Source organism: Sabethes cyaneus, chromosome 2 (genome assembly GCF_943734655.1).
Source record: "Sabethes cyaneus chromosome 2, idSabCyanKW18_F2, whole genome shotgun sequence".
In the NCBI taxonomy this organism is placed as follows: domain Eukaryota; kingdom Metazoa; phylum Arthropoda; class Insecta; order Diptera; family Culicidae; genus Sabethes; species Sabethes cyaneus.
Window position 1 is genome coordinate 228,740,384 of NC_071354.1, and position 23,756 is coordinate 228,764,139.

General features: G+C 41.1%; 1 protein-coding gene across 5 annotated transcripts in view; it reads right to left on the reverse strand.

Annotated features, from left to right (window-relative positions):
- Positions 1-23,756, reverse strand: part of LOC128738216 (uncharacterized) — a 114,271-nt gene that overhangs the window by 13,084 nt on the left and 77,431 nt on the right. For all 5 annotated transcript variants that reach the window (XM_053833190.1, XM_053833192.1, XM_053833194.1 and 2 more), the window contains 4 exons: positions 15,982-17,368; positions 3,716-3,836; positions 3,434-3,652; positions 50-3,372 (listed from right to left, as the gene is read on the reverse strand). In XM_053833190.1, the coding sequence (XP_053689165.1) occupies positions 50-3,372; positions 3,434-3,652; positions 3,716-3,836; positions 15,982-17,368 (5,050 nt within the window). The remainder of the gene's footprint in view (positions 1-49; positions 3,373-3,433; positions 3,653-3,715; positions 3,837-15,981; positions 17,369-23,756) is intronic.

Consider the following 23,756-nt stretch of genomic DNA (forward strand, 5'->3'; position numbering starts at 1 on the left):
AAAAAATTGTAATTAGTATCTTTCATTCTAAGGCTAAGTAACAACTTACTGAAAGCTACAGTGACGACAGCTGAACGGCCGTACGTCGGTGTGCGTTCGGATGTGCTTCTTTAGCATGGAGGGTTTCTTGCACCGAATACCGCACTCCTTGCAGACGTACTTGCCCCGGCCTCGGCCCCGCACGTACGTGTACTCTTCCGTGCTTTCGAATCCGCCGGACAGGGTGCGCTCCGACGATTCACTTCTGGCCGCTGGCATACTATCGTTGGAAGCACCTTTATCGTGATAACCGAACTGAAGGTAACCCGTTCCGGAAGGTGTCGGTTGAGGTTGATGTTGCTGTCCAAGTGATAAGGGTAGCAGCGTTTGCTGTTTGGGGGATGTCATCGGTGGAAGTGCATACGTCGTTGGGAAGTTGGTTTTAACTTCGACCGTACTCATGACGGCGTTGTTGAAGGAACTTGAATTAACCACCGACAGCAGCGGCACGTGTGATTGTGCGATCGAGTAGCGGTGATTGCGCTGCTGGCTGCTGTCGTACAGCGACATTACGGCGACCGGTTTCAGACCCAGCGGGTGCGGGTCGTTCTCCGGATGCACCTGCCAGTTGCTGTACATCGAGAGCTGCTTCTGCTGCGTTTGCACGTAGAATGGCTGGGTTTTGTTGACCGTGCAGTAGAACGGTTTGGTGCTCGATTTCAGGCCAATGTTGGTGTAGGCGTGACCGTTGAAGTAGAGCTCACGGCAGGACTTGGAAGGTCGCGGTGTTTCGGGCGAGATCAGGGGCATCGTGTTGTTGGTTGGCGTGATGCCATGATGGCGTTTCGGCGTGAAGGTACCTGGCTTGAGCGGCAGTGAGTTTGGTCGTAGGAATTTCGGTTTGGTTACGACAGTCGACGGAGGCGGTTCCAGCTTTACTTCCATCGGTTCGGGTTTACAGTCCGAGGGACCCGCCGTCGCAGTGGCTGTTGTTTTGATCAAAATCTCCGATTTCGATATCAGATTTTCGAAGTTGAAGTAACGAATTTCCTCTTTCTTGATTTGCGGTTGATCGGTGAAGTCTTTTTTCCTCGGACTAATGTTGTCCGCCATGCGGGAAAAATTGAAACTCTTTTTTGGCACGGGATATTCCTGCTTCGCCGGAGACCAGATCTCTTTGGATAAACCATTCTTTCCCGGAAGTATGGGTATGAAGGGTTTTTTACTGCGGCTCAGATCTTCGTCGATTTCACTCCGCCGATCGGTGGCTGTCGTGTTGGTTGGTTTGACAATCGTCAGCAAGGAGGACGATTGGAGTTTGACAGTTGGCCCGGCCAGTTGATGATTTCCGGTGGAAATCGAGATCGATTGCATCAGCGGGTGGGTTGCGTGGTTGACCAGCATGCGAGGACTACTTTTCGGCTGTGGGTGTGGATCGTTTGTGGGCATCAACATGGAGTTCGGGCCTGGAATGCCCTGCACGAACGGTATCAGTTTGCCAGCGTGCATTATCTGCTGTGCCTGACCGGGTGATACCTGAGGCAGTGTCAGCGGGTTGTACGCCGTGATCGGATTGATTGGTGGGAAGTGAAAGTGTGTTATGGGTTGCACGGGAGTGGAAGCGTTGCCTTCCGGAGCTTGCTGCTGATTCCCGTAGTAGTCCCTAGGGGTAGTTAAAGCTGGTGCCAGCGTTGGAGTGATGGTCACAACCAGCTTCGGCGTGCCTGGATTCATCTGAACTGGTGAAGAGCTACGATTGTTGTCCGGCAACTGCATGAAAGTACCTCCGGAATGCATGCTATTAACGCGTCCACTATATTCGTGCATTCCACTCTCAATCTCCGGTGAACATCTCGTTACCGTCCCACCGGAGGTGTAGCGATGGGGCGATATTTCAACACCATTACGATCCACAATTTCCACATTTCCGCCAAACAACTGCAAGCTAGGATGCTGCTGAGCTCGTCGGAGCGGCTGCTGATGTTCGTCACCAGCGACGACCACGGCACGTTTGTGTCCCATTGGGGCATCCTCGTTCGACCCTACTTTACTGCTCTGAAAATCTACCAATCTAGTGTTTCCCAGCAACGGACCCGGCGATGGCAGTGGGTTTTGAACAACATCGGCAATCTTGGCTATAACCGGGGACACCTGCATCTCCGACACTTGGACGTTCATGGCAGAACTACTTCCCGCAGTGTTGAGCGCTAAGTTTTCTTTGGCAAGCGCTGACAGGAGCGAAATGTTATCCGGCCGCATCCGCGGTAATCTCAGCTGGGACTTTGCCAGTTTCGATAGGGTCGATGGATTGCGCGGTGGAGGATTCAGCGATACTCGCGCCAACGTTTTTAAACTATTCGGGTTGTACGATTTCCCGCGATTAAAGTGCGACGGCGAGCCGACCGGACTGATGGGGGCACTCGACGAGGGACTGTTCAGGTTGCTGCTGCTTCCCTGGCAGTAGCAGATCATGTGATACTTGAGCATCTCCGCTTCGCGGAAACTAATGTTGCACGACTTGCAGGTGAACAGTTTTTCAATGTTCTCATTCTCCGGGTTTTGAACCACTCCGAAACCACGTGAGTTGAGCAGAAGGTCCTTGATGATGGAACGTTCCGGATTCTGCGGGTGGTCCGTAACTGTCATCTGCTGCTGTTGTTGTTGCTGCTGCGATACTGGTTGAGCTTGTGGTGGAGTTGGATTAGGCGGTTGAACCTGTACCGTTGGTGGGGTTTGCTGAAGAATTATCGGTTGTACTGTCGCATTCTGCGACAGTGAATATTGCAGAGAAGAAGAAGGTGATTGTTCCCGGCTGTACAGTGACCCACTGCTCCGTTTTCGAGGGTGTTCCATCTGTTGTTCCAACGGTTCCGAACCAACAGCTGAAGGCATAGGTTTACTCAAGTTTAATGGCTGCTGATATTGCACTTGCTGAACTAGCTGATCCTGCTGGATTGCCATTTGTACCGATACTGGATGGTGATTCTGTCCGTACGCGACTGCCGCTGGTTTGGAACTTACGATTGGTTTACTATTGGAAATCGTTATCACATTTGGCTCGCTGGGAAATGCGTTTACGTATGGCTGTTGCAGTGTCTGCTGCTGCTGCGGAAGATAATGCAGTTGCTCCTCGCTGTTTCTTTTCTGCAGCAAGGCACTTGCCAGTTTGGAACTAGCACTGCTGCCACCACCACCACTACTACTACTGCTACTTGTTCCGCCCTCATGCTGCCCGCTGTGGGACGAACTGGAGCTGACTGATATACCGCGTGTTATGCCGGTAATTTTGTGGTACTTTTTCTGTAGTGGCGGTTCAACCACCTCCACAATGGCTTCATTGTCCGATATGAGCTTGGAAATGTGCTGCTCGAGCGATTCCACGTTTTGGCCATTCTAAAAAAAACAATTGATTAGTTCCATAGATTTTTTTCATTTGAGAAAGTTTGAAACTTACGAAATATGGCGTTGAGGGCGCCGAATGGCTGACGTTCAACGTCGTTGGAAGACCACTGCTGCCGGTACTGCTGTTCGGTCCCGACGTAGGAAATTTGTTGGCTAATTTTGCATCCAGTTTGGCATACAGGGCTGCATTATGGAACTTGGGTTTGTACGGTTTCTCCACCAGCAGCTGGGGCGAATGTACTCGGTCATCCATTGGTGATCCTCGATTGATCTGAAATTGAATTTGAATTAGTAAGGTTCACTCCGATCGTACATGTGGTTAAGATAAACTTACAATTTCCGATCCACTGTTGCTTAATTCCTTGTCGTCTATATCCGATCCACCGAGAGAACCGTCCTCATCGATAACGGCTCCGATGTCCTCACCTTGACTCTTGGACGCGTGCGCTCTGGATCTGCAGTGGAATTAAAATGAAAACGTTAGTTTAAACCCGTTTTGAAAAGTTCCTTCTTGGGCTTCTGATGAAAGTACATAAGAGCAAAACGAAAACATGCATCCAAAGTTTCGAAACCGAAAACAATTTTTTTTTTTGTTATCAACATCCCAAATTTCAGCCCGGTTGTGTCTCACTGTATTGAAACTCTGAAGAGATATGTAGGGTGCTGGATGAATTCGTCTATGGCGGGTCTTTTCGTCTACTTTCGCGACATAGAGAGGAAAAAACAGCATTAAAACTAACTTTGATGCGAATTACATTTAATGTTTAAAGGTGATATCAGTTGAAAGAAAGGGGTGGTTTTACGTTTCAACAAAATTGTTTACGTTCAGGACATCAAATTTGACAACCTAACACCGGTTGAAGAAGAGGGGTGGTTTCGCAATCCGGCGCACTTCCCAAGCACAGATATCAAATTGGACTAGGTTTAATCGCCTTCGTAAGCAGTGTTGCCACATTTACAGATTTATCTGGAAAAGTACAGATTTTTCCAATGTTTTAGGTACAGATTCTGTACGGTACAGATTACAGATTTTTGTCATAAAGTACAGATGGGTACAGATATTTTTGGGTGTCAAAAACTATCAAAAACATTTTTTTCTTTCAGTTTTGTTACTTGAAATCAATAGATGCACCTCTTGACGTGAATGCAAACAAAACAAAACGTGTCTGTCTTTAAGGTTAGCAAGAATATTTACCAATATCATCATAGAAATCAGTAATTTGCGATTTTTGTATTTTTTTAAAGCAAACAAACCAGGTTTTCCTATGTAACAAACCAACTTTGTGGTACAGATTTTGGTACAGATTTTTGAAAACAAAAGTACAGATGAAAAAGATTTTTTTTTACCTTCCAGTACAGATGAATACGTGGCAACACTGTTCGTTAGGAATTTTGTTGGGACAGTGATGCCAGGTTTTGCTGAAGGAAAATCCGTAGTTTTACCATCTGTGTTTTTATCACAGAGGAACGGGTTATAAATTATAAAAATTAGTCAAATTGTAAATAAAACCTTTGATTTGAGGTTTGACCGACATTTGTTCTTCATTTAAAGATTTGTTAGTATGAAGTGTTTCTCAGTTTTGCTGAAAAGTGATAGAAGTGACATTTTTTATCGCATAGGTACTGTTCTTGATTGTATTTGAAAGAAATGAATACTTTTTTGAATCAAATCAGTTCATGATACATTTCAAATTTATTTTTCTTTATTATTCAAGAATGCATACCCTTGACTTTAGTCTTTCGCCTTTTGCCTTTGTTTTTTCGTATTTCATCTTTTATTTTTCGTCGCTTTCGTATTTTGTCGCCTTTTCCTGTCATCTTTTTGTCGTTTTTTTTAATTTGATTATAGTCACTTTAACAGCTTGGGTCATTCGTGATTTCTGTGTGACGGGAATTTGAACCCGAGTCCTCGGCATGCCTACACCGTGTTGACCCCTCGTTCTAGTTGTTTTTTAACGTTAGGTGGTTGTTCTATGTTATGTTCAACATCTGATGTTCTGTTATCGTCTTTTTGTCTCTTTTCAACATTTTTTTGACATTTTTTATTGCTTTTTGTGGCGTTTTCGGTTTGATGGCGTCGTAATTAGTGTCTTTTTTTGGCATAGTCACTGTTTTACTGACTTGTCTGTGCCCAAGGCATATATTTATAGCCTTTTTGTCGTTTTGTAATGCTGTTTTTTGGCATTATTGTCACGGTTTTTAACCTTTTCTGGTTCTACTTATCTTCACTTCTTCGTCATATCTTTTCGCTGGCATTTCGCTGTTTGTTCGTCGTTTATTTGCTGTCTTTCCATCATTCCTTCATCGTGTTTTCGTCACCTCATCGTTGCTTTTTCGAAACCTTTTCGTCTTCTTATTGTCATCGCATATTCTTCATAATCGACGTCTCTGTTTCATTTCTCTGTTGTATTTTTATTGTCCTTTTGCCATCTTTCCATCGTATTTTGTTTTTTTGGCATTTAGCCACCTTTTCTTCGTTTTAGTGTCATCTTTTCATCATCTTTCGTCCTGTTTGTTGCCAAAGCAACAAAAATGTTGTCTTTTTCTTGTCTTTTCGTTGATCTTTCGTCGTCTTTTTGACAACGTTTATTCGCCATCAATTCGTAGTCATTTGAGCATGTTTTATCACCTGTTTGGCAGTTTTTAAATGTCTATTTCCTATTTTTTGTCGTGTTTTTCTTTTTTGTCGCAGTTTTGGCACTCTTTTCGTCGTCTTTTTATCTTATTTTTGCCATCTTTTTATCACTGTTCCATTGACTTTGAATCACATTTTCGTCGACGTTCCGCCGTTACTGCATTGTATTGTCTATACATTTTAGTCATCTTGTCATTACTTTTTTAAGGTTTATACATATGTCCAAGCGCTTTTATTTATCGCGTGCGTAAAAAGAGCATATTAAACAACCCAAGCAACAACTTGGGTTTTATCACACTCTTATGAAAATTGGTCATGAAAACCACCATAAGAGTGCAATAAAACCCACATTGTTACTCGGGACTGATACATATAGAATAAGGATTTCTTCTACTTGATTATAAAGAACAACCTTATTCGCTAGATTTTGAAATTCTATCGCACTACAAAAATCATATTAATGAACTGCCAAAATCTAGGAATAAAAGAAATGAAAATACTTTTCCATTTTGCCGCACTCTAATCAAGAAAATAGCAGTATTATTATAAACGTAAATATCACTACGATCAGAAAGCGAAAGCAGAGAAGTGCTCACTTTTTTCTCTTTCAGAAAGAATAAAGTTATGCCTTTCGGGAAATTATTCATTGCATGTAGCGTACTTTTGCTTTTGTCACTAAAAAGAACTTTCATTTTGTTCCGCAAAGTTTATAAAAATCCATAGTTTTGAGCACTTGATCCGTTTAGATTTAGAAAATTTCTAAATCCGTAGAACTACGGATAAATCCGTAGATCTGGCATCACTGGAAACGAGCGGACTTTATCACTCTTTGTGGCGTACTTCCCAAGCACAGATATCAAATTGGTCTAGGTTCAATCGTCGCAAAGAATTTTCGATCTGTTGGGACGGGGAGATTTCATCACCTTTTTTTTAAAAAAATACGTTAAAACTATGATGGCGTCTTTTGCAACCAATTACGAAGCGAGAATTTACAGTTGGACAATGCTTCATTATTTTCAATTTTTCAATAATTCAACATCAAAAATCCATACTATTCTTCATTTGGGTCAATTCTTAGTAGATTGTCCGATCGATTGGTGTAAGAATATTGAAAATCGATCAGGAAACCGCTAAGCTATTAGCGTTCAAAACCTGACCACTTTTCGAGAAAGATTTTTTGGAATGACACCCTATCTTAAACCTTGCCGTAAGACGTAGTCCTTGGTCAAAAAAAAAATCCTCCCACACTGCTGAACAAAACAGTGTTGCCCATTTTACGACTTCTAAATACATCCGCGGGTCTATAGTACAGTGTCTATAGTATGGATTATGTTTACGTATGACGAAAGGGGTCCGTCACCCTACCTACGTAGGATTCAGGCTTTAATTATTGATATGCGTTTTACGTAGGTACCAGCTATGCGATAACACTAACTGACTGGAATTCCCGAATAAATTGGTAACTTGGAAACGGATGATGAAATATCACACGTCACGGAGGTTAGAGTTTAGTTATTGTCTGGTCATGATATGAGCCAGGCCCACCGCGCCAGAGCAATCCAAGCATGCTTGTTTTCCTGTTTTTATGACCGAAAAAACAATTGACAGTACAGAGAGTTTGTTTACATGTGATCCATCAGGGTTTAAGATTTCAGTAGATGTAAAAGTTTATCGTTTTATGAGGTTTCCATAGCTAACTGAACCGTTTCAGTGTGTAATCATAGAAATAAACATGATATTTATCGGCTTAATCGGCTGGTCTGCGGTACATTCATTAGTGCCCTAGACGGTCTACAGTCAGTGACGAAAAATTCTGCTTAGTGGTTCATGTAAATTGATAAACGAGAAAGGTCAACCGACACAATAGGGTAACTCCGGCGAAGGAGGAATTAAACCGCGACTCGAGAGTAGTGAAGAATAGTGCAATATAGTCCGAGTTCAGTTTACCTACGGTACTTCAGGTTTGTCGATTGTGTGCCACCTTCAGATCGAGTCCATTCTTTGATCAAAATTCCTATCCTGATTTTTGATCGGCATGTTTTTGATGGAAACGGAGATGCTTCTTCGACCTGGAAATGACTTGTGAAGCATTGCCTGGTGAAAAGCCAAACCTGCAACAATCCTGTAGAGAGAACTACACCAGTGCGAGAAGCGTCAAGAAAAGAAACAGTTCAGAAGCGGTTGAATGATAACATCGAAGCAGTGGATAAAATGCTTATCAACAATGAAATGTGTATTTCAGAGAAATCCTAGGAATTCCATAGTTTGTACAAAAGTTTGTATCACCCTAATAGGTGAATTCATGGTCACTCTTATAGTGCAGAAAGATGCGCTATATTTTATTATTTTACGTCTCCGAAGACACCATCCTTGAAAAAATACACATTTTTCATCAGACGGTTTTAAACCTAAAATCAGTTATATCTTAATGAAGAAAAAGCAAAACAGTCTTTGCAAAAATATTCCTCTTTTATGTGCAAAATGTTGTCAAGAACCATCTTTGGCGGAGTGCAAGAGAACGGTGTATGGGGGCGAAGAATGAACCACGAGCTCGCGCGTCTCTACGGCGAACCGAATATTCAGAAAGTGGTTAAAGCTGGACGGATACGTTGGGCAGGACATGTTGCTAGAATGCCGGACAACTATCCTGCAAAAATGGTTTTCGCATCAAATCCGGTAGGAACAATACGAAGAGGGGCACAGCGAGCGAGGTGGCAAGACCAGGTGGAGCGTGATCTGGCGAGCACTGGGTACCCGCGGAACTGGAGATCAGTTGCCATGGACCGAAACAGATGGAGAAATTATACTGCGCAGGCCTTGTCGTAAGACGTTAGGCCAATTAAGTAAGTAAGTAACATCATATTGAGCTGTATGTTGAAATAAACATGTTACAAGAAGAAATGTGATTTGCGGAGTCGTTTATAAAAAAGGGCCTATTGCTAAAAATGGGTAAAAGGTAGAAGTTTGATATCGTCAGAAAAATTACTTGAAACTGAAATGGTGAAAAAAAATTACTCAAAAAGTTTTTACTTAAATTGTTGTTAAAGTAACACCTAAATATTGGACGACCCCTTCAAAAGATGCTTCAAAATATATTTGTCCTGAAATTTTAATTTCTTGCCCATAGTGCAAAGTCTTCCTGCATGCAACCTTTTACAAGCGTAACCCAAGTAACAATTTGGGTTTTATTACAGTCTTATGATGGCATTTAAGACCAAAATTGGTCTTGAAGACCGCCATAAGAGTACAATAAAACTCACATTGTTGCTTGGGAAGTTTGTAGAGGAAACATCCGGATGCCAATTTGCTTCAGAGGGATTGTATAGTGATACTATGCAGCAAGATCTGTAAAAATTTTGGGAGGTTATTAAGCCAATTATTCGACAAGACATTATTTTTCAAAAAGAATATTCACTTCAAATTCCTACACGGACAAACAACGACCTACTTTTGCAGATTAGAGCAAGTTTGTTTACTGGAAAACCCATGCAAATCGTAAACGAATCGATATCGATAAAGTGGAAAAATCATGTTATCAAGTAGGATGGTGGATCTATTTTTACGCAATCTTCCTAACTTCCGTTTTTTTGCATTGAATATTATAGGGCCGCAGCCTGCAAAAACACACCTGGTGGTTGTAAATCACTAAACTTGTCGTAGCGACTTCCGGCAACAGACTGCCTGTTTCTGTCATACTGATCGAGTAGATAACAGTCTATCACAGAACTTGTAATGGCAAAAACAAGGAGCAATCATACAAAAATAACTATCGTGTGTTTGATAGAATTAGGAGAATAAAACTGGGTATCAGACTATCTTATGTAAGATTGCGGCAGTAGTTTAGTCAGTAAAACATTCGGCCGGCAACCGAAAGATCGGCCATTATGCATTTATGCCTAACATCATGGTTTTTTGAAAACGTGGGTAGAAAAAGCACGAAAAAATGCCTCATAGACATGATAACGGACGAACAACGTCACGTGCTGTGTCTTGTTGTAAGTCACAAGTACCGGTATAGTTTCGTCGTCCCGTGAGTAAAAACGAGTTAGATTAAACTTCTCAGTTCGGTGGTTCGATTACATTAGATCGACGAAGAGGCACAATTTGTATCTATAAATAAACTTAACCCATTTAACGGCGGAGCTTGAAGATACGTCGCTCGCTTAATAAAGAGGGTTGTGCAGTCTCCTTTTGTCCAGCGCTTCTATGGTTCAAAGGTACATCACTACCAGGGAGCCGCATGCCTTGGCGGGTGTTGTGCATTGGACAAAAGGTAGGAGTCAAGATCAAACTCAAGGTGTCTTATTTTCACAGAAAGTTACAAGGGGAATTTTCCGATTTTCCGATTTTCTGGTACATCGCTTATCTTTAAAAGCTTTGAAATAAGCGATGTCTGAAAAAAAAATTCTGGGAAAACTCATTTCTTAAATATTGTCATTAATAAGTTTATAATCTCTGCTCGTAAGTACAATTTTCTAAAATTCTGAGATCCTTCGGCCCATTTTATACAATAATTTTGAGTAAAGATCGCGAAATAAATGGCTGAATTAGGCCATGTTTTAAATAGCAACTGTGCATGCGTTTTTTCTTTGAAAAAAAAAGCTATAAAACCTATTGATAATTGTTGTCATTTCTATGTAATGAAATATTTGTAAAATTGACCCTTAGCCATGGAAAAATAAAGAACGAGACACCTGGTGAATCTTAAATCATTTTCTTAGGTGAGAGTAATAATATCCCAAGTAACAATTCTAAAACCACTTAATTTTACTTGAATTTTATAATGGTTTTATTGCGGTATTAATCATTGCCTCTGGATCTACTATGATATTTTCCAATACCTGGAGGATTCGAGTCAACATACACTTACAGCTAGCAAATGTTTGTAAAACCAGTAAAAATTGATCTTATTACGGTGTCAAACCGCAATAAATCTGTTAGTTTTATAGAGCTACTAACTGACCCGACAAACTTCGTATTGCCACAAATTAAACTGTGTTGTACAGAAATCGTGAATCTCGGAAGACCTTTGTCACAATCTCAAGTTTTGCAAGTTTCTGGGGAGTTCATAGGTGTTTTAATATACAAATTTTTCTCACAATAAAGTAGACAACAAATCCCCCCATTGTTTAGCCTGATAAAATAAAGCGGACAGCATTTAAACATTCGCCATCGTTACAAACCATTTCGCCGAATACCATTTTGCGGAACACCAATTCTCGGTCGACCATAACGCGGAATATAGAGTTTCGCAGAATACCATTTCGCGAAAAACCTTACGCGGGTTGTACCATTTCACGGAAAATTTTTTCGTAGAAAGTACCGTTTCGCAGGGGTGACCCAACTGCAGGAAAGTAATAGAGGTCAATAGATCTAAGAAAATAAATAAACCTAGATAGAGGTGATCTCTACGGGGGGCTGCCCCCCTCCCCGCAGTGCAGGGCCGGCGCTTCCGACGGAAGGTCGCCGGCAACACTCGCGGTCTGTGGCTGTCTTGCGATGAATTATCTAATGTTACTATTAATAGTTTTTGGTGGTCTTATTATTGACTAATATTTTAAGAAAGAGTCTAAAATTTCTCGAGTTCGATTAGTTTTTGAGTTACGCAAAATTTTTTGTTTTATTTGTATGAGAGTCCTTATCCCCCTACCACAGGGGTGAGGGGTCTCAAACGATCATAAAAAAATTCCTGCCTCCAAAACCCCTCACATGCCAAATTTTATTCCATTTGCATGATTAGTTCTCTAGTTATGAGGATATTTGTATTTCATTTGTATAGGAGCCCCCCCCCCACTATTGAAGGGGGAGGGAATATAATTCCCCTCCTAAAGAGGGGAGGGGTCTCAATTCACCATAGAAAAAAATTGCCTATAAAAACACCCACATGCTAAATTTGGTTCCATTTGCTTGACTAGTTCAGGAGTATGAGGAAATTTGTATTTTATTTGTATGGGAACCCCTCCCCCCTCCTAAAAAGGTAAGGGGTCCTAATTCATCATAGAAACAATTCATGGTTCCAAAACACCCACATGCCAAATATGGTTCCATTTGATTAATTAGTTCTCGAATTATGAGGAAATTTGTATTCATTTGTATAGGAGCCCCCCCCCTCCTAAAGTAGGGAGGGGTCCTAATGCACCATAGAAAAAATTCTTGCCTACAAAAACCTTCATGCCAAATTTGGTTCCATTTGCTTGATCAGTTCTCGAGTTATGCAGAAATCTGTGTTTCATTTGTATGGGAGTAGTAGGGGGAGGGGTCTCTAACCATCATAAGAACCTTCCCTGGCCCCAAAAATCCCTACATGCAAATTTTCACGCCGATCAGTTCAGTAGTTTACGATTCTATAAGGAACATTCGGGTAGATAGACAGAAACCCAAAAAATAAAAAATAATAAAACTTATCCAATTTAATTCTGCTATGTGTATTTTATTCACGACAGATACGTATTTCGCCTACGACTTGCAGGCTTCCTCAGTGTCTGTTTTCGAACATACACATAGTAGAATTAAATTGGATAAGTTTTCTTATTTTTTATTTTTAGGTTTCGTATTCTACTAAGACGCTCCAAAAACTTCAGTCAGACAGAAACCCATTTTATAGGTATAGATTTGTATGGGAGCCCCCCCCCCCACTCTTAGTGGGGGGAGGGATCTCTAACCATCATAAGAACCTTCCCGACAACAAAAACCCCTACAACATGCAAATTTTCACTCCGATCGGTTCAGTAGTTTTCGATTCTATAAGGAACATAGAGCAGGCAGAAATCCATTTTTATAGGCATAGATTTGTATGGGAGCCCCCCCTCTTAGTGGTGGGAGGGGTCTTTTGCCATCGAGAGAACCTTCCGTAGCCCCGAAACCCCCTACATGCAAATTTTCACGCCGATCGGTCCAGTAGTTTTCGATTCTAAAAGGAACATAGGGACAAACAGACAGACAGACAGAAATCTTTTTTTATAGGTATAGATTAAAACGGTAACACTCTGATCAATCACATTTATTGCTGCTATTATGAAAAATATTAGAGTTCAACACCAAAATCATCATTTATTGGAGGCCATTTTGCCATATTCTAATATTTTTTCTAGCTCGCAAGCAAAAATTTGTCAACGCCAAGTGTTTTGCAGATAGAAAGTTATTATCAATCGATTTTCTTGTCACAGGAAGCAACTAAAATGAGTGCTAGAAATTGAGATTGACTAACTGAAAACAACCAGTTTTCGAAAATTGTAAAATTTCAATGGGTCTATTTTATCCACCTATTCTATCAATATGCACGATAAAATTTAATGCCCACATGCTACAAACCAACAGAGACAGCTGAAAATTAATTATTATTCTATGAGATATTTTATTATGGTCGTTCTAAACGAGATCTATTAGAATGATCTGACGGTAAAACTTTAACTTTTCTGCTCACGTATGTACACTCAAGTCTTTTTTTACACGGGGGATACGTGCCGTGTAAAAAAAAACGTTTAAAAAAAACCGCGTTAATTCAAAAATGGTTGTAAAAAAAAACCGTGTTAAATCGAAAATTGTTGTAAAAAAAACCGTGTTAATTCAAAAATTGTTGTAAAAAAACCGTGTTAATTCCAAAATCGTCGTAAAAATGTAAAATCTTGTATCAGTACCATGAAGCATAAAATGTACGAATTCCTTTCGTTGTTTTCTACCACGAAACAGTTTCGTACAGTCTTAAATGAATTTACGTGTAATTAGATTCGAAGTTTTGTGTTCGTACTACCAAAAAAGTGGTAGTAGAAACACAAAACTGTGTTATTTGTCACAGTTGCATAATGCATTATTCAATTATTGGGACGCTTAACCGCGTGATTAAAATTGATAGTTTTTTGTTGATTGAACACTATTTTTTATTATTAATAATGTGAGTGTGTTTTGGGGGGTTCGTAATATCCATTCCCTCTGACCTACGTTGTTCTGCGCTATTCTATTCTGGGAATGTACGTATTAGACGTAGCATGGCTTGGTACTTCATATACTGGCTTTTTTTAGAAAATTTCCGAACGATATACAAACATTATAATTTAAAAACCATCGAAAAAATACTGTGTAAATTCAAAAAACATAAATATCGCGCTGAAAAACCGTGTTAATTCAAAAAATCGTTTAAAAAAAACCGTGTTGATTCAAAAAACCGTTTAAAAAAAACCGCGTTAATTCAAAAAATATCATAAAAAAACCGTGTTAATTCAAAAATCGTAAAAAAAACCGTGTAAAAAGAGACTTGAGTGTATTCTCAAGTTAACAAAGCTGATTTAGGACTGATTTGGCTTTTTATCAAAGCAAGCTGTATGCTTTATAGCTTTGTAGTGAAAAGCTTCATTAAATTATGGCGGTAGCTGTCAAACAGCAAAGAGCATAATTTGTTTAATTGCTGCAGAATGTAATAAGATGTAATGTAATGTAACTTAAGCTTACTACCTGATTTTTAAAGAGGTTATAAAAACCTTTCGAAAAGTGGACCCCTTAATCGGAAGGCAGTTTTATAGCGGTCATCAGGAGGTTCTGGTAAAGCTCATAGTTTTATTGGCGGTTTTATGATATTGGTTTTGAAAACCACCAGAGGAACGCAATAAATTTTAGAATTGTTACTTAGGATGTTCAAATATTTGTATCGTGTTCCGTACGGTCTCAGCCTCAATATGTTCTCAAGAAAAATATATCAAAAAGAGAATTTTACTTTTAACATGCGGAAAATAAATTGGCATATTCCATCTTTCAGAATCTATCCACGCTCATTACCACCTCCATCAAAATACTAGCCAAATGACAAATAAAGTACAATTTTGCGCATTCAATCAATCAATTAGCTATCGAAAATGATTCATTATCGAAGCTTCCAGCGTATGAGGCAATGCGTGACCAGACTTTACGAACAATGTAGGATCCAAATCCAACCATCAAATTCGCATGAAATTCGTTAATCAATATTTTCGGTAGGATAAAGTAATAACAATACCCCCCTGAGTACGAGGAAATAAAATACGAGAAATAACCTGTGAACTAAATTGAAAATTTTTGCGTCCTTTCGACCTAAGACTACAGAGTTGATATAATTGCAAATTCTATTGTTACTATAAAATTAGAGTGATTGACGTCCAACAAAGAGCCTAAAAGGAAAAAATAGCCGTAGACATCATTATTCACTGAACCATTTCGATTAGTCTCAAATTAAATTTCCTCAGGGAAATCTGTGCTTCGTCAGTTAATTATAGCTCCGCGAAATCTACATTTGTTTAAGGTCTTCCAGTTGACTATTTGTTCGCCTGTTCATTCTGAAGTAGGGTACAGTTGTACGTCAGACGAGTAAATGAATAATTATAAATCAAGTCAGAAGAGCTAAGTTCAAGTACGTATGTGGGGATCCACAGACATTAATTGAAAGTTATATAATTTAACACATGTCATTGGTAAAAAAAAGTCAGTCAGAAATTCAAATTATCAAATAACGGGAAAATAATTAGACATAAAATGTCTGAAAGGCTTTACTCGAAACCATTCTTGAAATAATCCTCAAAATGCCCAATCGTAAATCTGATCTTTGTGAACGTTTGTTTTCTGGTTTATAGACGCGTTTCTCGCGTTTCACAGTAATTGAAAACGTTTGCTTTTTGCACGGAAGGTATGTAACAATAAATAATTTCTTAATTCGTGTCGACGATCCGAATAAAATAGAACATCGCATTTACTCACGACACGACAGCAAACACTGTACCGTGCGCTAGTCAGCCGTTCGCCTCCATCGGATCCTCAGTCCGATGGAAACGCGCATATGTTTTTGTTTTTTTCTCTCTCTCACTTTTTGATTACCGTTCTTGAACCTATGCAAAATTAAACCATAACGTAAATCATCCAACACGTAGCCTGAATTCGATAACCCCGCTGGTGCGGTGCGGTGCGGTGCGGTGCGGTGCGGTGGTGGCTGGCTCAACACTTACCGGCAATGTTTGTACAGGTTGCTCTTGGTTTTAAATGCAATGCCGCACGGATCGCACCGAAAGGGGCGCTCGTTGGTGTGACGTCGGATGTGCTTCTGCAGGACCGACGGTTTGCTACAGTTCATCTGACAGAACGGACACACATAGCGGCCCGGGGTGGCTGCCGCCGCCGTGTTGATCAGATTGGCCGAGGTCAGCGGCGAGTGCAGCGCGGTCGGCTCGCACCCGACGTAGCAGCTAACGGCCGCCGCAATCCCCGTCGAGGTTTCGTACTGCTGCTGCTGCTGGTGCTGCTGAACGGCCGCCTGAATCGGATCGGTTGATAACGTTACTACACTGCCACTATTGCCACTGCTCTGGTTATGGTTGTTGTTGTTGTTGTTGTTCAGGGTACTACATTGGTTTTTCTCATTTAAATCACAGCTTATGTTGATAGCACTGTTATTATTTACACTGGGATAGTACGTTTTCAAATCTTCACTCTCTCTCGGAATATGGTTGTGGTTGCTGCTGATAAAACTATTACTGACGCCACTAATGTTGTTAGCGCGATTCAAGGAAGCACCGTTACTGTGTTCGCTACTCAAAGAGGTTAATTGGGGGCGACTGTAGCACTCGCTGCTGTCGACCGTTGGCTGTCCTCCTGTACGAATAATGCGTTCAGTGATCGTTGGTCGGTATGAGTCGACTAAAGCACCCTCCTCGTCGTTGGCACATGCAATCGTATGGTGATTTTGTTTCTGTGGTTGTTGTTGTTGTTGTTGATGTTGCTGTTGAAGCCGCTGGACAGACTCGTAACTCAATGAGTTGGGCAGTCGCACTGCGGGGGAACCGTATGCACTTGCTTCTGGCTCAACCGCTACTACTACGATACTGGTACCAGCTGGCAAAGCGGTAGTAGTAACTATATTAGCACAACTACTACTGCTGCTACCGCTACTACTGCTACTACTGCTAGTGGTAGTATTAGTAGTACTATTACTGCTGCCAATGGCAGCCGCGGCTGGTGCTGATGTAACGAGCTTCGCCGATTCACTGCCACTATCGTTGCTGCTGTTGTTGCCCAGGCTGGCACTGGCGATCCGTTTGAATTTTTTATGCAGGTACTTTAGGTCAGAAGAATTCGTCGTCGTCGTCGTCGTCGTCGAGTTCGGGGAGCAGACACTGAACGCAGTTTGGGGCCGCGCTGGCGGTGTTGACGGCGTTGGCGGCGTCGTCGTTTGCGAATGATGCAGAATGCTATTTTCCGCGCTGACTTTGCTCTCCGTTGGATTCTCGATCGGCTGCTGTTTGCTGCTGCTGTACGGTTGACTCACTGACGTCGTTTTACTTTCATTACAGCTGTTCGTTATTTCCATAGCGGGCGGAAGCTCTCCACCCGGATCATCTGCAAGCGACAGAAAACAAGAAAAAGAAAATTATGAATATTAATACAAACAGTCGACTGCAGTCGGTGAGCCAACGAGGGGGGGGGAGGTTGAGGGAACGTGGTCACAAGCGAAATTTTAATCCTCCCAAAGTGCGGCTGAGCCGTGTCGCCCACAGACGTTTCGGTTTGGTTTGCGAGCAATCAATTCGAGTCGATACCTCTCTCTACCTGCCGAGTCTGCCTGTCAACCACCCATCCACCCACCCACCCATCGGCAACATGTGCATTCGAAACCATTTAACGGGGGGCTGATGTGGCTCGGTGACGAAAACAAACAATCGGTGGCGTGTGCTTAACCGGTCTGCGAGCGAGCGAGCACCAGCCAGGAAGCGGCTAGCAGCGGTGCGGAGGCGGTGACGGGTGCAGCGAGCGACACATTGGCGTTCGACTTGCCCTGGCACAACTAACTGGTTGGCTCAGCTGGTTTTGGTTTTGCACAAAGCACTAGGCACTGGGTGGCGTGGGGTTGCACACACGGTTGGTTGACGAACGGTACAAAAAAATAACTCGCGGACTGTGGCAGCGGTAACGAAGCGATGCCAAATTCAGGGATAACCATCTAGTTATTCCGTACAGCTAACAGATGCTTAGTTTTTGCTGTGGCATAGAAAGTCGAACCAGGCGGTCCTCTAATGATGATCGGCCCTTCGGGGGGAGCACATTTCTGTCGGATTTTCGAATGTGCTATATTTTTATTACTTCAGTATTTACAACTTCCAGCTGTCTACATACTACAATTAGTAAAAATAGATGTCTAGTTTGAGCAGCCACTTGTCGTATGTTCCAATCTTAGATGGGAAAGAGGCTATTAGAGCACTAACCCTTTTACTATTCAATAAAGGCCTAAAGGCAAAAATAATTACTTTTGGAGTCAGCCTAATTGATGAGGAAACACTCTATGTTAACATAACTCTATAACAAGTACACGAATTTGGAGTGTTTTTAAATTTCGATAAGAGTTTATTTCATGAAAATGTTGCTTTTGCTCTAAGATTGATATTTGTTTATCAAGCTAAAAGTAACCAACGTCGTTTAGAGCGAACGTTTATCAACAAACCGAAAAGAAAGTTCGTTTCAAAACGTTGTTTAGTTTGTAAGATGGTGTTCGAAAAAAAAACAGATTTTACAGGAGCAGCATGTTTGATCAGAAAGCCGCTGCAGTACTCAGATGCGTGAGTATTTTAATTCACTTTCCCTGGTTAAATTGCAATAAAATTGGATAGCAAAGTAAGCGAAGACGTTTAACGAAGACGTTTTTGGAATCGATGGAGGCGCCTTATGTTCCACGGCTGCAGTGGTTTTGCGCCTTTTTCTATTTCTTACCAAAATGCCTCTACCGACTTCTAACAAAAAGACAAGTCAGAATCTCTACAAGGTTCTTCCGGGAGAACTACGTTTAGAAACAAAATCTTTCCCTACCCCGAATTTGATCCACAGAACATTTTTTCTAGAATTTTAATTTGAATGTATCATTCGGACCTACATTCGGACTTGGCCGGCGTCGGCATTCTTCACGGCAAAATTATAGACTCCGTATATTTTATTTGACGCCTACGGTGCCCACAGGGGCAAAAAAGATCACAGATCATAACTCTTGAACCACGGAACCGGTTTCAATGACTTTAATATCAGATGAAAGGCTTTTTAATAAGTTTATCAGTAAACATATAGGACTGCGGTCCACATTTTTTTAATGATCGTAAAAGTACTCTTTCTTCATGTTTTTATGACAAAAGAGATTTATTTATTGTTTAATATTATATAAGATAAAATAACATGCAGCGAACCCAGGTCTTCCGGGACGAAAAGCGCTGCCTGTAAAAGCAGGAGCTGCATCGTTCTCGGGCAAACGTAAAAGTTCTACCAGAAGTTTAACACCTTGCCGCGAAACTAAAAGCTATGTGGCACAAGCCGAAATTTGTCATTTGTTAGGATAAGAATGGAAGTATCTTGGTGGATCGTGTAAAGTAACCGAAAGGTGGAAGCAGAACTTCGATGAACAGCTTTTACTTGTGTCCTGACAAAGAACCATGTGCGATGACCGTGGAAGAGCTGTCAGCTCCAACGGTAAGCTAAGTTATGGAGACCATCAGTGAGTTATTCACGCTGCGGTTGTCCTCCAAAAAGTCATGAATTACGAGTTTACACGCACAATTTTTTCATTGATTTCAAAGCTGCGTAAGATACAATCGACCGTAAAATTCCGTGAAAAATTATGAACAAGAACGGCTTTTCCGGAAATCTGATCAAATTGATAAGGGCTATGTTGAATGGTAACCAGTGCTGTGTGGATATTTCGGGTGGATTTCATAGTTCATTTGAATCCAGAACTGGGCTTCGAGCTCCTATGTATGCCATTCAGCACAGTGGTACAGGGCATTATAAACCGAGCAGATATCGACCCGTGGGTATGGTCTTCAACCAATCTGATCTATCCTTCTGCCATGGATATTGTCAGTAGAACATCTGAGGCCGTATTGCCGCCCCCCTTGCTTCGCCAGGTAAAATGAAGTAGATGAATGATGAATCAGCCTCTACCACCGATAGCAAATGTGCTATGTTTGCTAAATATTTTATGAGTGTGTTCAACTCTGATTCAATTTCACTAGATAGTGTAGCCGAGGCTTTGTCTTTCGTTCCAAGAGATGAAATTTCAGTTGAATCTTTCTTGGTTACTGCTGAAAACGTAGCTTATGCCATTCGAAGTACAAAACAATCATACTGCCCGGGACCTGATGGTATTCCTGCGGCTTTACTGAAAAAATGCTGCGACGCTCTGAAATCTCCTATAGCCACTATTTTCAACCTCTCTTTACAATGGCACATATTTCCTGAATGCTGGAAATCATCGTTTATGTTCCCTGTGTTCAAGAAAGGTGATAAGCATAGTGTGGAGCACTACCGTGGAATCACTTCATTGTGTGCTTGCTCTAAGATATTTGAAGCCACAGTCTATGACCATCTATTGTTTCATGTGAAGTCCTACATCTCCACCTCACAACATGGATTTTATCCTGGCCGATCAGTCTCAACCAACTTACTGGAGTTTACCTCGCTTTGTCTGCGTACAATGGAACAGGGCAATCAGATCAATGCCATTTACACTGATTTGAAAGCGGCTTTCGATCGAGTAAATCATGATATTTTGCTTGCTAAACTCGACAAATTAGGAGTGTCAACTAATTTGCTTTCATGGCTTAACTCATATCTACGCAATCGTAAAATCGCTATTAAATTGGGTCCCAGTCAATCGAGATGGTTCCAGAATGGCTCTGGAGTTCCACAAGGTAGCATTTTAGGACCTTTGCTATTTTCGCTGTTCGTGAACAACGTCACTCGACTGTTGCCTCCTGGAACAAGGCTGTGCTACGCTGATGATATAAAAATTTATCTGCCAATTGAAACCACCACAGATTGTTTGCAGCTTCAGAAATTGATCGATTTGTTTGTGGAATGGTGCAACTCCAAACGTATGCTTATCAGCACTCAGAAATGTACCGTTATTAGCTTCACTCGTAAAAAACAGCCTCTAGTGTTCGATTACTGCATCAATGGAACGTCTCTACAGCGGAGTAACAACGTCACGGATCTAGGCGTTGTGCTAGATAGCCAGATGTCGTTCAGACAACATTACACCTTTATTATTAACAAAGCGTATCGGCTGCTTGGTACTATCTTCCGAATCGGTAGAGATTTCTCTGATCCGGGCACACTACGTACTCTGTACTGCTCCTTACTCCGTTCCGTTCTTGAGACTAGCTGTGCTGTTTGGGATCCTTATTATAATTATTGGATACTTCGCATTGAACGAATACAAAAACACTTCATACGTAAGATCTGCGGCAGGCTACCCTGGAGAAAGCCTGATGCTCTTCCGCCATATGAGGATCTTTGTCTGCTAGTTGGGATTGCACCTCTTAAGCAGCGACGGAAGGATATCATCGCCAAGACTGCTCATAAGATCCTGTTGGGTGCTCTTGACTGCCCTGCCGTACTGTCGCAGCTTCAGCTATACTGTCCCCTTCGGCCTCAAAGGAACCAACAGTTCCTACGCGTCGATTCACACCGTACTAACTATGGACTTCATGAACCAGTTCGTCGTATGGCTTTGGAGTACAATCGTCGCGGAAATAGCATGGACTTTTAGCTACTTTTTGGTGCAGTTTTTAAAATGTTGGTTTGTGTATTTAAGTTATTTTACTGATTTTGTACTATGTATGTTTATTGTTTATCGTTGTAAAAGACAATGGGTTTTGTGCCACTTTGAGTAAGAGTATGTAACTTACTCAAGGTGGCTTTTCCCAGTCCAATCTAATTTCATTAAGACGTAAAGTCGGATGAATTGAATTAAATAAATAATAATAATAATAAATAAATAATAATAATAATAATAATAATAATAATAATAATAATAATAGCACTTAAATATTCGCCGTGATTGTATAACATTTCGCCGAATACCATTTCGTGAAAAATACGCGGAATGTACCATTTCACGGAAAACATTTACGTGGAAAGTATTATTTCGCAGAGGTGATCCTCTCCTTACTCGCTATCGCTCGTTCGGACCCAACTAAAGAAAAGTAATAGAGGCCTAGGAAAACAAATAAACAACCCACTACCACAGGGGTAACAGTTTTCATTTGTATAAGAGGCCCCATACAGGGGTTCATAATTCACCATAGAAAAAATGTCTGTCTCCTAAAACCCCCACATGCCAAATTTGGTTCCATTTGCTTGATTAGTTCTCGAGGTATGAAGAAATATTTATATTTCATTTGTATGGGAGCCCCCCTCCTAAACAGGGTAGGGGTCCTAATTCATAAGAGAAACTTTTTGACTCCTAAAACCCTACATGCCAAATTTGGTTCCATTTGCTTGATTAGTTCTCCAGATAAGAGGAAATTTGTATTTCATTTGTATGAAAGCCCCCCTTCTTAAAGGGGAGAGGGGTCATAACTCCCTTTCTAAAGAGAGCAGGGGTCTCAATTCATCATAAAAAAAAATCTTGCCTCCAAAAACACCCACATGCCAAATTTGTTTCCAATTGCTTGATTAGTTCTCTAGTTATGCAGAAATTTGTGTTTCATTTGTATGGGAGCCCCCCTCTTAGTGGGGGGAGGGATCTCTAACTATCATAAGAACCTTCCCCGGACCCAAATTCTTTTCAATTCTATAAGGAACATACCGACAGACAGAAATCCATTTTAATATTGGTATAGATAAAATCAATTTAAGGAGCAATTTTAAACACCAAATTAAACCTTGGGCTTAAACGTCTTTCTAAGACTTGACCCTTCTTTATCGACAGACTTCACAGCCGGCTATTAGAGTACAGGACAATTACGGGGCTAGTGCAACAATCCTACTGACTCTGTCTAGCAGCACCGCCTAGCCGAGGTTCGAACATACGACGACTGGCTTATTAGACCAGCATAGTATCTCAAAGTCAACTGAGTGGTTAATTTTAAACATATATTCTTTCTTATTGTCTATCTATTTTCCTTATTTTTCTTTTTTACTCTTCCTTTCTCTTTTTCTTTGTTGTTCAGCCTCCGCTTTTTGTCCGTATTTCGCTCTTTTTTTGTCATTTTCTTCTTTTGCACTTTTTTCTCTTATGTCCCGCTTTCCTTCTAGTTGTCAGGTCGATCACTTTGACGTAATTTTGATGAAGTTACATATGGGATATTTGTAGAACCAGTTATTATCTACAATTTTACTGGATAATAAGCATCTACAACTGGAAGGGAAACGGGACGTAAGAGAAAAGGTTGAAAAGAAGAAAATGAGTGAAAAAAGAGGGTGACTCAGGCAAAAAGGAGGAGGCTGAACAAGAAAGAAAGAGTGGAAGTAACAGTAAAAAAAGCAAAGCCAGGGGTTTATACCGTCTTTAGACATTAGCCTTCTTTATCGACAGACTTCGCAGCCGGCTGTTAGAGTACAGGAAAATTACGGGGCCAGTGCAACAATCCTACTGACTCTATAACTAGCAAGCACCGCCTAGCCGAGATTCGAACATAAGACGACTGGCTTGTTAGACCAGCGTCGTACCTCGAAGCTAACTGGGGGTAACAGTTAAAAGAATAATAAGAAACACAAAGAAAAACCAATAAACAAGAAAGAATATGAGAACAAAAAAGACAGAAGAGGGGATAAAACGGGATAGAAAAGGAGAAAAATAAAGAAGCAGGAGAGACGAAAACAAAAAATGACGAAAATGGAGAAAAAAGTGGAAACGGAAGACTAAATGGATAAATCGGAAAAGAAAAACAAAACGTTACAGATAAGAACCGACCATTACCGACCACGGAATCAATCTCTATAGTGGTTAACACTAACAACTCTC